The sequence below is a fragment of the Gopherus flavomarginatus genome, chromosome 8 (assembly GCF_025201925.1).
Source record: "Gopherus flavomarginatus isolate rGopFla2 chromosome 8, rGopFla2.mat.asm, whole genome shotgun sequence".
NCBI lineage: Eukaryota > Metazoa > Chordata > Testudines > Testudinidae > Gopherus > Gopherus flavomarginatus.
Window position 1 is genome coordinate 444,001 of NC_066624.1, and position 13,405 is coordinate 457,405.

Below are 13,405 nucleotides of genomic sequence, written 5' to 3' on the forward strand. Positions count from 1 at the left end.
ATTTGAGCATAAGCTTTCGTGGGCTACAGCCCACTTCTTCGGATGCATAGAATGGAACATATATTGAGGAGATATATATATATCATTCATACATTCATAAAGCATGAAAAGGCGGGAGCTGTCTTACCAACTCTGAGAGGCCAATTAAGAAAAAAAACTTTTGACGTGATAATCAAGATAGCCCAGTACAGACAGTTTGATAAGAAGTGTGAGAATACTTACAAGGGGAGATAGATTCAATGTTTGTAATGGCTCAGCCATTCCCAGTCCCTATTCAAACCTAGAGTTGATTGTATTTAGCTTGCATATCAATTCCAGCTCAGTAGTTTCTCCTTGGAGTGTTTTTTGAAGCTTTTCTGTTGCAAAATTGCCACCTGCAGGTCTGTCATTGAATGACCAGACAGGTTAAAGTGCTCTCCTTCTGGTTTTTGAGTGTTATGATTCCTTATGTTAGATTTGTGTCTATTAATTCTTTTGCGTAGAGACTGTCTGGTTTGGCCAATGTACATGTATGCATTGCCGGCACATATCACATTGGTAGATGTGCAGGTGAATGAGCCCCTGATGGCGTGGCTGATGTGATTAGGTCTTATGATGATGTCACTTGAATAGATATGTGGACAGAGTTAGCATCTGGCTTTGTTGCAAGGATAGGTTCCTGGGTTAGTTTTTGTTCAGTGATGTGTGGTTGCTGGTGAGTATTTGCTTCAGGCTGGGGGGTTGTCTGTAAGCGAGGACAGGTCTGTCCCCCAAGATCTGTGAGAGTGAGGAATCATCTTTCAGGATAGGTTGTAAATCTTTGATGATGCGCTGGAGAGGTTTTAATTGGGGGCTTAAAGTGACAGCAATTGGTGTTCTGTTATTTTCTTTGTTGGGCCTTTCTTGTAGGAGGTGACTTCTGGGTACACATCTGGCTCTTTCTGTACTAGGCTATCTTGATTATCACGTCAAAAGTTTTTTTTTCTTACTTAATTGGCCTCTCAGGGTTGGTAAGACAGCTCCCACCTTTTCATGCTTTCTGTACATGTACATATATCTCCTCAATATATGTTCCATTCTGTGCATCTGAAGAAGTAGGCTGTAGCCCATGAAAGCTTATGCTCAAATAAATCTGTTAGTCTCTAAGGTGCCACAAGTACTCCTGTTCTTTTTGCGGATACAGACTTACACGGCTGTTACTCTGAAATCTGTTATTGTAATGATAGATATTCTTATCTCTATAAATGACTAATCCCTTTTTAAGTCTTCCTAATTTTTTGGCCTCAATAACACCCTGTGGCAATGAGTTCTACAGTAATTGTTGTGAGATGACCTCTACTCAACATGCACTGTGGGGGGGAGGGGGAAGAAAGGCTGCATGAGGAAGGGGATAGAGAATAATACACAAAAAATGTTATATAAATGTATGGTTCATCTGGATTCTGTGCAGTTCTGGTCTTCCCATCTCACTAAGTATATTGCAGAGGGTTCAGAGATGAGGGATGAGAATGATTAGGAGCCTAGAAATGCTCTGACATGTAGAGACATTGAAAAGACTGGGCTTGTTTAACTTGAAAAGTAGACAAATAAAAGGGAACATGATAAAAGCATATAAAACAATGGTCCAGGAAAGGTAATTAGGACTAACGGCAGTTCCTAGTCTCATCACACAAGAACAAGAGGACATTCAATTACATTTAAAAGTGGCAAATTCAAAACTGAAAACACTTTTTCACACAAGAGGTAATTAGACAAACTCACTGCCACATGATATTGTTGAGGCCACGCATTTAGAGATTCAAAAAGAGAGACTAAACATTTATATGGTAAAAATATCTAAAATGATATTAGTTAATGCTAACAAAAAGGTCTAAGAAGGGATTTAAGCCATATGCTTCAGTGCTTAAATCAATCTCTAACAATCAGAGGCTAACAGGAGACTTTCATGGAGACACATTATCCTACACATGCGTATGGTGAGGTTTCTTACACCTTCCTCTGAAGCATCTGGTGTTGTCCACTATCAGAGATAAGACACAGGACTAGATGGACTATGAATCTGATCCAGTACGGCATTTCTATACAAAATAAAAACAGTTTGGCTGTGGCCTGAAGTAAAAAAAAAGTAATACGAGTGGGCAGGAGTATATTTAAAATTGTCTCAAGAGGCAGAGTTTGCATAGCTTTGGTGGGAAAGGGGGGAATACTTGGCTAAGTGGAGACAGGCAGGAGTTTATTAGGGCTTTTTAAAAACGCATTCTTTCAAGACGATAACCTGGAAATCTAACTTCAACAAATTAAAATCTATCAGTCAGGACCCAAACTCTGGCAAGGTGTAAAAACAAGAAGCCAAAAACATTAAGTTAAAAAATAAAACCTCCTAAATTTAGGGGAAGCAAGGCTGCACATGTGCCTACAAGTACCCCTATAAACCAGAGAATGTACTGTAGCAGAGAAAATAAGCGAACTTACTGTAGAAGACAACAGGGAAATGCTTATTCCAAAACAACTTTTCATGAGAAATCAGACCTTTTTTTTTTTTTTTAATAGCTGAACACTTTTCTGAATCAAGGGGCACAATCATCAAGAACATCTAGTACTGAACCCAAGATTCTGAAGAAGATAAAATGTAAAATAGCTGTACTAGTAAGAGATGCAATATCGTTAAACAGTAGCTGTCTCAGGAGACCTGAAAGATGACGAGATACGGTTTGTACATAGTATAGAGACGAGGGAAATAATTGGCATCAGCTGGGCAAATCTCAGCTCAGTTCTAACAGCTGAATGAAGGCTACAAGAGCACAATGTGTGGATAACATGAGTGGGTCAAACCAGCACACTTGTAGGAGTTCTTTGAAAAGTTAATCAATCAGCAGATAAAGGTAACATGGGACAAGTTAACTTACATGACTTTAAAAAAGCTGGTAAGTCTTTCATGAGATGTACTTTAAGGGAAAAATAACCACAACATAATGGGAAATATAGTATCAGATTTAAGTCACAGGAAATGCTGTCACTGTGAATGGCTGCCCCTCAATTTCTTCCCAGAAGAGAGGGGGTCCTGGAGTTCAGTACTAGGTTTCCTGCCTACCTACTCAAGCAGGGGAACGTGGTGCCTGGATTCTTGGCCCATCTTTCCTCCCTACCCACCCTTAAAAGCCAAGTCTGCTGCAGTACTGATCAGGGATCATCTCTGTGGAGGAAAGAGCTGATCACCAGGGGACCACACCCATGACATCCTCCTATAAGCATAAAATAGCTCAACTTGGTCTTGATACTGGACCCAGATGGAACCATCTCCTTATCCCTTTCCACGCCAGAGGACATAAAAGAAACTGGTTTTCAGTCAGATCTGTAAGCACAACACGGGTCTCACTGGAGTGATGTTGATGGACAATGAGAAGCATTTTGAGGAGCTGGTGAACTCTGCCCACTTGCTCAGATGATGGCAAATACCAGTGCTTCACAAATTTTACTGGCAATCTGGGAATCTTACCAGATTTAATTATTGTTCTTTGAGTCCCAGGTAGCAGCAGAGTAAAGAAATATATCTTTACATTGTTAGTGGCCAAAAGACACTATTTTCCCTTTCAATTCAGTCATCTTTGTCATCTCTCTAGGCAACACTGCTGCAATATGCCCTTGGTAGGGGCTAATGCTGATGGACACACAAAAATGAAGATTACTTACCAGTTGCTGAAGTTCTTCACACAGTCCTTGCAAATTCACACTTGCGGGATTAAGTTGCCTGAATTGTGAGCTTCTGGAGAGCAGTGTCCAACCCAGAGCCACTCTCTCCTCCCTCCCAGTATCCTCCCAGTGTGGCTCTGAGGGTGTAAGGGGGAGTGGCCAGTTTTATCTAGTAATTCAGGAATTGTTGCCCTCAGAACATGGTGAAAGTGAGCAGACAGTGTTAATGTGCAGAGTTCATTTAAAGGAACTGCCTGAATGAAAAATCAGCTCTGGATGCCAGGTCTAAAACATCAGACCTTCCTCTTCCCTAGACCAAGCCTCTATGAGGGGAAAAAAAAAGCTACCTCACTTCCTAAACTTTCTGGCTGCCTCACCCAGAAGGTGAATGTGCACTGCCCAGGTGGTTTATGTAACACTTGACAATTGCATTGCCCTTAGAATCTGAAAGCATCCTTCAGCAGAGGCAGGAATATCTTGCAGGCGAGACCCACTCTAGATAATTATGTGATGACTGGTCTCCTCCTGCTGAGGTCCAGGGATTATGAACTAATGCAGGTGAGGCCTCCATACTAGATCAGCAAAGAACAAAAAAAATCTTGACAATGGTATTGGGTCCATTACTAGGTAGAAATGGCAGAATTACCAACAGTAATGCAGAAAAGGCAGAGGTGTTCAATAAATATTTGTTCTGTATTTGGGAAAAACTGATGATTGTAGTCATACCATATGACACTAATTCTGTTCACTAGTATCTCTGGAGATTGTAAACAGAAAGTACTAAGGTTAAACATTTTTAAATCAGCAGGTCCAGATAACTTGCATCCAAGAGTTTTTAAAAGAGACTTGCTGGACTATTAAAGCTCCAGAAGACTGGAAGAAAGCAAGTGTTATACCAAAACACCTCTACCTCAATATAACGCTGTCTTCAGGGCAAAAAAATCTTACCATGTTATATCGAACTTGCTTTGATCCATCGGAGTGTGCACCCCCCATCCCCGAGCACTGCTTTACCGTGTTATATCTGAATTTGTGTTATATCAGGTCATGTTATATCGAGGTAGAGGTGTATTTAAAAAGGATAAACTGAATGACCTAGGTAATTACAGATCTGTCAGCCTGACATCAAGATAACGGAATAGCTGATGCAGTACTCAATTAATAAAGAAAGAAAGGAGGGTAAAATAATTAATGAAAATCAACATGGGTGTATGGAAAATAGATTCTGCCAAGCTAACTGGATTTTTTTAATGAGAAGTTTGGTTGATAAAACTAGTAGTGTTGATGTCATACACTTAAGACTTCTGTAGGATGTTTCACTAGGTAACATTTTGACCAAAAAAGTAGAATGATATAAAAATTAACACAGCACACATCAAATGGATTTAAAAACTGGCTAACTGATTGTCATAAACAGATAGCTAAGGGTTAATGTCTCTTACACCTGGTAAGAAGTAACCTGAAACACCTGACCAGAGGACCAATCAGGAAACAAGACTTTTTCAAATCTGAGTGGAGGGAAGTTTGTGTCTGAGTCCTTTGTTCTGGTCTTGTGTCTATATCTCTCTGGGCTATGAGAGGATTTCTGTTTCCTGCCTTTCTAATCTTCTGTTTCTCAGTTGTAAGTACAAAAGATCAGATAGTGATTTATATGTTTTTTTTGTATTTACATGTGTGTAGTTGCTGGAGTGTTTTGAATTGTATTCTTTTTGAATAAGGCTGTTTATTCATATTTCTTTTAAGCAATTGACCCTGTATTTGTCACCTTAATACCGAGAGACCATTTTTATTTATTTTTCTTTCTTTTTATATAAAGCTTTCTTTTAAGACCTGTTGGAGTTTCTCTTTAGTGGGGAACTCCAGGGAATTGAGTCTGTGCTCACCAGGGAATTGGTGGGAGGAAGAAGTCAGGGGGAAATCTGTGTGTGTTAGATTTACTAGCCTGACTTTGCATACCCTCTGGGTGAAGAGGGAAGTACTTCTGTTTCCAGGACTGGAAACAGAGAGGGTGGAATCCCTCTGTTTAAATTCACGGAGCTTGCTTCTGTGCATCTCTCCAGGAACCCAGGAAGGAAACACCTGGAGGGGGGAAGGGAAATAGTTTATTTCCCTTTGTTGTGAGACTCAAGGGATTTGGGTCTTGGGGTCCCCAGGGAAGGTTTTTGGGGGGACCAGAGTGCCCCAAAACACTAATTTTTTGGGTGGTGGCAGCTTTACCAGGTTCAAGCTGATAACTAAGCTTGGAGGTTTTCATGCTAACCCCCATATTTTGGACACTAAGGTCCAAATCTGGGACTAGGTTATGACACTGATAGGTCTCAAAATATAATTGGAAATGAGGAAGCCTCATGAAGTGGGTGCTTCTAGAGGGGTCCTGCCAGAACTGGTTCTTGCCCCAACACTATTTAACAATTTTTATTAATGACCTAGAAGAAAACAAAACCATCACTCATTTTGTAGATGACGAAAAATTGGGGGGAAATGGTAATTAATGAAGAGGACAAGTCACTGATTCACAGCAATCCGGATCATTTGGTAAACTGGGCACAAGCAAACAATATGCTTTTTAATATGGCTAAATGCAACTGCATAGACCTAGGAACAAAGAATGTAACCCATATTTATAAAATGGGGTCTCTATCCTGGGAAGTAGTGATTGAAAACATTTTGGGGGTCATGGTGAATAACCAGCTGAACATGAGCTCACTCATCCTGGGATGCATACACAGATGAATCTAGATGAGAAGTTATTTTACTTCTGTATTTGAAACTGGTACAACTGCACATGCCTATCAAACATATGATATATCTGATCCAGTGAACTGTCCCAACTATGTGGGTGAAGCCAGACAGCCACCACGTTCTGGAATGAACTCACACAGAAAATTGAAAAAAAAACCCAAAAACCATCACCACCTGCAGGTGAACACTTTTCACAAAGGTATCATTCTATGTCTGATGTATCAGTTCTCATCCTGAAAGGAAACCTACATAGCACTTTCAAAAGACAAGCCTGGGAGCTGAAATTTATTATTTAGCTAGACACTAAAAATCATGGATTGAACAGAGACACTGGATTTATGGCTTCTTACAACTTTCTGTAACTCATTAACCCACCCTCCTGCCCCTTTTGGTCCTATGACTGCAGAGGTGTTAATGGTCCAGTCTACTTTCAATGGTCCCTTACAATATGTGCTAATTACTTACGCTAAACAATCTCTTCCACCTTGCATTTTGTTGCTATGCTGGAAATACCTTTCTAAGACCTGAAGAACAGCTCTGTGTGGCTCAAAAGATTGTCTCTGTCACACACAGAAGGTGGTCCAATAAAAGATATTGCTTCACCCAATTTGTCTAATCTCTCTCTACAACTGCATTGCATACTGGAATATTGCGTACAGTTTTGGTGTTCGCAATTCAAGATAGATATTGATAAACTGGAGATGGATTAGAGAACAGCCATGAGAATGATTAAAAAGGATTAGAAAACATGCATTATAGTAACAGACTCCGGGAGCTCAGTCTACTTAGCTAAACAAAGAGAAGGTTAAGGAGTGACTTGATTACAGTCTGTAAGTATCTGCATGAGAAACAAATATTTAATAATGGGCTTGTCAGTCTAGAAAGGAAAGGTCTAACACAACCCAATAGCTGGAAATTGAAGCCAGGCAAATTCAGACTGGAAATAAGGTGTACATTTTTGACAATGTCAGTAATTAATCAGTGGAACAATTTACCAAGGGTGACAGTGGCTTCTCTATCATTAACAATTTTTAAATCAAGGTTGGATGTTTTTCTAAAAGCTCTGGTCTTGGAATTAATTTTGGGGAAGTTCTATGGCCTGTCTTATACAGGAAGTCAGACTAGATCGCATTGGTCTCTTCTAGCTTTGGAATCTATGAATCTGCAAAGTCTGCAATTATGTATCTGCTAGTAATCTTGAAAAGTATGCTGTGTTCTTATGCACACAGGTTGAGTTTGGCTTGTCAGAAGCAAAAAAAATCCTTCTCTGAAGTCCTGCTCCTTGGATGGCCTCTTAATAAAAGCCATTTCTTTCAGCATAAGTTAACAATGTAAGCCCAGCTGTAGCATCTCCAGCCACCATTCTTATTTTGAGCTGTCAGCAGCAGAGAGACCCCTAATGAAACAAAACATCAGCATCCAGCATGAGCTCTGAAGTCATCCTGTCCTTAACATTCCACCTAATGCACAGCACCCTTGGAAATTATCCCACAACTGGTCTTTTCTGCAGTTTCTTCTCAGTGAAGTGCATAACAATCCCGTTATTGATTTTCTTGACACTTCCCATGTCTGCTCCCCACCTTGCTTTAAAAGGAATTCAAATGAGAATAAAGCTATCTCAGAAAGAACCATACCACAGAGGAATTTTGGCCTCTAGTTGAGTAGCTGCCACTGGATGTATCCTTCTAATCTCCATGACAGGGCTGGCTTGTGAGTAAGATGAACTTTGAGCAGTGCTACGTCCCCCTTTCCCTGCCATCCTCTCACACCCTGTTTTTGTTCCTGTACTCTTAGAAAAAGGTTAGCCAGTCTAGCCCTTATCTTACATTAATTACTGTGCTGAAGAGAAAGGTCACAACAGCTGACTCCACTGCTTGAGCAGTCCATTTTCCTAAGACATCTTTCTCCTGCTTCTGCAGTTCAGTAACAGGCAAACAAGCAGAGAAGCAGTACTGCACAAGTTATCAGATTACCTAGACATTTGATCTTGCCTTTGCCACACATACTGTGAAGTTAGAAACTCTAGGTATTGATCACACCACATGGTACCTGTTTCAGCCCTATGCAGAGAGGTGGGACAGATCAGCTGTAACTAAGACACAAGACCCTATTGTCCCATCAGTAGGGTGCAGAGGAAAGATTAGGCAGCTTTCCAGTCAATTCAACTACACAGCATTGCAGGACCTCAAATACCTACCAAGCCAAGGTAACCCAAGAGAAATCAGTGACAAAACTACTGCATCAGTTCAAATAAAAAGATCTTAGCAGCACATGATATAGCTGCAGAACCCAATCTCTGGACTAGATGTCATATTACATCTAGTCCAGTACCAGGTGTTTTGGAGAAAGGTGCAAGAAGCACTGCAATAATGGTTATGGAACAGCCTGAGCCAGGAAAGGCTTCTTGATAGCCACCCTATTAATGGAGGTTGGTTTATACCCTGAAACAATATACCCTGGGAATTCTGTGATTAGTTAAGTAGGTTTATCATAATTTCAAGCTTCTACTTACTGAAGCAAAATCATTGCAAACAAACAGTGTACTGGCACTCGAGACAACAACAGTTTCAATCTCCTACCCCCATTAGGGCTAGTCATTTGGAACTGTCCTGATTCAATCTCCCTTCTTATTTAACAGCTCTGGCAAGTTACACATGGTCTCATGTTGCCCACTCACCTTCTCCCCCACAAAAAGGATCCCTGAAGCAATCTGTTTGCTTCCCAGACAGCAAAACGGAGCAAGGAGCTTGAGACTTCAGGATACAGCATCTCAGAATACTCATATTTCCAGTTTCCACTACATCTTAACAAGAGAAAAAGCTTCTACTAGCTCTGTGTCGGAATCAGGAATAGCAGTTCTGCTCTTCCTATTTCCACCTTACCAGAAGAGTCTGAAGAGATCGGAAAGGCACAAACTTCAGTGAATTCCCTGAGCATAGCCCCTGAAGTTGAGATTGGAAGGCTCCAACCAACTCAAAGTTCTACAGATAAAATGCCAACTATGCCAAGGATAATGCTGTTGGAGAACTCTCAAGGGTTAGACAGTTTCTGCACGTTGTGGATGAAGACAGCAATACAATTTTGCTCCACTGACTGCTCATGTGCCTCAGTCTGAATGTACCCAGAAGCTTTACTCAGGAACAGAAGAGACTGCACACAAGATAAAAAAAAGGCTTAAAATCCACTTTAATAATGCATTCCTGTAACATTCCTCAGGCAAACTCAAACTTGTTAGTCGGACGATTACAGCTCATGTTCAAACAGTTTACACTAAACGAAAATCTTGTAGTTCTACACAATAGACAAGCAAGATTAAGGTTATACAAACAATAGTTTCAGTTAAGTCTTCAGCATGAGATACAGTATCTTTGTCCAATAGATTGTACTTTACTACCAGTAAAAATAAACAGCGGTACAACACATATCAAAGATCCATTCAATCAAGAGCCTTCCAGCCATTCAGGCTGCATATGACGGTCCACTACTTTAAAGAAATAAATGGTCCAGGGAAAAAGTAAAAACTACAAGTTAAAAAAAGTAAAACCCTCCTGGTTTCACTACATGATGGGTCATTTGGAGCTATATAAATTTACAGAGCAGCTGAGGGCTGCAAAAGATCCAAGTGCTGCCTTAGTTCTCCAGAGACTTGCCTGTGCTCTCAAAGGACGAATGCTAATACTCCGATTGTATTTAAATTCGTCTCAGGACTGCAGCTGCATGTAGGAAACATGGAATGGTAAAGGCATCAGGGTTCTATCAGGTCTTACTTTTACTGCACTGCTACTGAAGCCTCCCAGAATCCACTTTTCACATTGAAATTATAGGAATGCACCATATTAAATTTACTAAAACCTTTACCAGTCAGTCAGACTGCACTCCCCTTTTCCTAAAGTGGCTTTGCCAAAGCAGGCCCTAATTAAAACTACCATGAAGAGTCACCCCCAAGTAGAACCCTATGCGGCCTGCCAAGATTCCTTTCCTCTTTGGGGGGCTGGTAGGGGGTAGCTTAATCCTGTTAGTATCGACGACGTTTGTTAGGGCCAAAGTCCCCCCCAGGATTTCCTCTGTTGAAGCCAGGCGGGTTTCCTCCCATAGCTCCAAGTCCTTCCATTGCGCTGCCCTGGCCAAAGCGATCAGTGGGCGGTGGTGGTGTCTTGTACAGGGTGAGAGCGCAGAAGAGGCAGAAAGGAGAAAAGGCTTAAGTTAGAAGCAATTCCAGTCCACCTGGGTCTGACCAGGACTCCGCAAAACCAAGTGACTACCAACTCAAGTCATTAAGTAACTGGAAAGCAGCGAGTTCAGAATCTTCCCTACTCCATGAATATAGAGCAAACTCTTAATTCCAGATTTACTGAGGGGAGTGCCCCAAGCCAAGACTGGACTGACAGGGACGTGATCTCAGATAACTAAGTACCACAGGAACAAAGTCAGTTTCCCCACAGAATTCAGGGCCAAGCATACTGGAAAATAGCCACACATACCCGTAGACTAATGCCCTGTAGTGGAATGCCTGAGTAATGCAGTCTGGGATCCTGAGAATTTCACAATTCCACCATACTCCCCCAAACTGAACACCATTCCTGGACACCCAGCCCCAATCATCATTCAAACTACAAATGAGGGTGATCAAGGGTTTGGAACCCTGACACATGCTGCCAGTGTTGCTGAGGATTTTACACAACTAGGGGTAGTAAAATGGCAGCCCCTTGTACTCTCCAAGCAGAAGAGAAAGGGTCTGGAACTGCCTTGGTCTTGTCCTGCAGCCCACGTTCTCACAGGCCTTCCTTGAGGGAAGGATTGGAACCACTGTCAGTGCCAGGAATGGGTGAATGCAGGACCTGCTCCTTATCAGACCAAGCAGCTGCTATGGGACACAGGGCTCTATTAACTCCCAGCACCAACATGGAGCCAAAATAAGCAGGGTTGGCTTCCAAAGCGGCCTATAAAAGCCTCCTGGCCCCTAGAAGTCACATTCCCCCCCACTCCACCCCCACCCGAGACAATATTTGTCGTCCTTTTCAACAGTGTGCCTAGACTCTCCTCCTTTCACTCTCTTGCCTATCCCTTTCATATTTCTCCCCCTCACTGAATCCATCATCTCCCCATCATCCAATCCACCAATCTCCCTGCCTCTTTACCCACACAAACTTGAAACGCTAACGTTATCACAAAAGAATTGAAGAAGTCTCAGATAATATATGCTACATTGGCAACTAGAGCAACTGCATGACCTTATTTTGGTAATCTTTGTCTTCTCTCCCCCATCCCCTGGCCTGCTTCCCCTAGTGGTCACTAGTCTATAGCTTAGACTGTAAAACTTTCTGAAGCAGTCTCTTATTTGGTATGCAAAATCCCTAGAACACTTTAGACACCAAATATTTACTCAGCTGCTATGCTCATGCTGCAGATGTGATACTGTGCCTCAGGCAAGAGTAGAGCTCTGTGGAGCAGATGGGAGAAAAATATAGAGGGAAGGGTCTCATCAAAACCAGACTCTTTACAAACTAATCTAGTTCAGCCCTCTTAAGAGTCATCACCATTCCCACTCCATTACCTTCCTAAGACTAAAAGCAGCAGAGTCCAGTGGCACCTTATAGACTAACAGACATATTGGAGCATGAGCTTTCGTGGGTGAATACCCACTTCGTCAGATGCATATAGTGGCACTGATACTTCCTAAGACTAAATTACTCACACAAACTTTGTTAAAGAAACCCCAAACATTTGAAAGCTTAGAACTGAAGTGAAGACATGCAACAATCTTAACTTTGCTTCTACAGCAACCTAGCTTTCATTTCTTTGTTCCCTGCATCATGTTTATAAGGGCTTTAAGTAGTCCACATACACTGGCGGTGGCTCTCTTATTAGGCAAATATATTGCCTTGATACAACTTGCAGACGTAGTATCAAAAATATGCACCAACAAGCACTGGTTTTATATATGGTTTCAAACATGCATGTTTGATAGTAAATAGGATGCTTTTTCACTACACTAAATCACAATCTTTTCACTAAGTACTGTAATTTCATAATCTGGCCTAGGTGGTATGCATATGTAGATATATTAGCTCCAATCCTATACGCGCCTACTTGGTGGTCCAGTGAATCTTAGAGTGGAGGAATAGCTATATTTAGTACACTATTTGTTCAGTTAGCATTCAAAAAGTGAATATATGGACTGGTTTCATTATGTGTGGACATAACAGCAAAAGTTGGTATCGCCACTGCATGATTCAGAGTAAAGCATTCAAGTTTGTGGTGATTGCTGAGGTAAAGCGTGTGGATGGATGACTGCCTTATTTGCTTTTCTTGTGGCCTTGCTGCTGGAGCACAGTTCGGCTGCGGGTTTCTTTTAAGCAGAGCCTTAATTCTGGATTTCTAATTGATGAATCTGTTAACTTTCTGGATACTGTCAGATATTCAACATTAAGAGTTTTTATCTGACATTTCCTTTGGGTTTTTGCATTTTTAAATTGTTTAAAATGATACTGATGGAAAGCAAGGAGCAGGATACCTGAAGAGCTCCTAAACTTTATAGAGCATTTAGGGAGAGGCAGGGAGGAGAAAAGGCAAAAGAACTATGAGGGGCTATGAAGCCCCAATGAGCCCTCCATTTATTCCCACTTACAGGGAAGTGCGGGGAACAGAATGAAAATTCCCCAGCATCCACTGAAGAGGAAAAAGACACCAGTGGAAAGGACAAAAGGACATACTGCCATAGGCAAGATTGTACATTCACAAAATTGACTGCTGGTGATGGGGAGTTCTCATTTTTCTCCCAATTCTTCCTCCCTATCTCAAAATATAGTCACAACAAAAAGCCTCCATGAACTATGGTTTCTCATTTGGAAGGCTCTTTGCAAGGAAACGCTACCATTTAGGCAGGGAAAAATAAGCAAGTCTAGGTCTCCTCCAGTCATTCTGGTCATTTAATGGCCAGACTTTCAGAAGAGCTCAGCAACCCACACTGTTTTCACTTTAGGGGGATTCTCCA

At 41.4% G+C, this 13,405-nt stretch overlaps 1 protein-coding gene across 7 annotated transcripts in view; it reads right to left on the minus strand.

Moving 5' to 3' along the window:
- NONO (non-POU domain containing octamer binding) overlaps positions 1-13,405 on the minus strand; it is a 112,553-nt gene that overhangs the window by 79,918 nt on the left and 19,230 nt on the right. For 2 of the 7 annotated variants that reach the window (XM_050964954.1, XM_050964953.1), the window contains exon 11: positions 9,574-10,564. The exons of the other annotated variants lie outside the window; for them this stretch is intronic. In XM_050964954.1, the coding sequence (XP_050820911.1) occupies positions 10,427-10,564 (138 nt within the window). In that variant the 3' untranslated portion in view covers positions 9,574-10,426. Of the gene's footprint in view, positions 1-9,573; positions 10,565-13,405 lie in introns of those variants that run through there. 7 annotated transcript variants of the gene reach the window in all.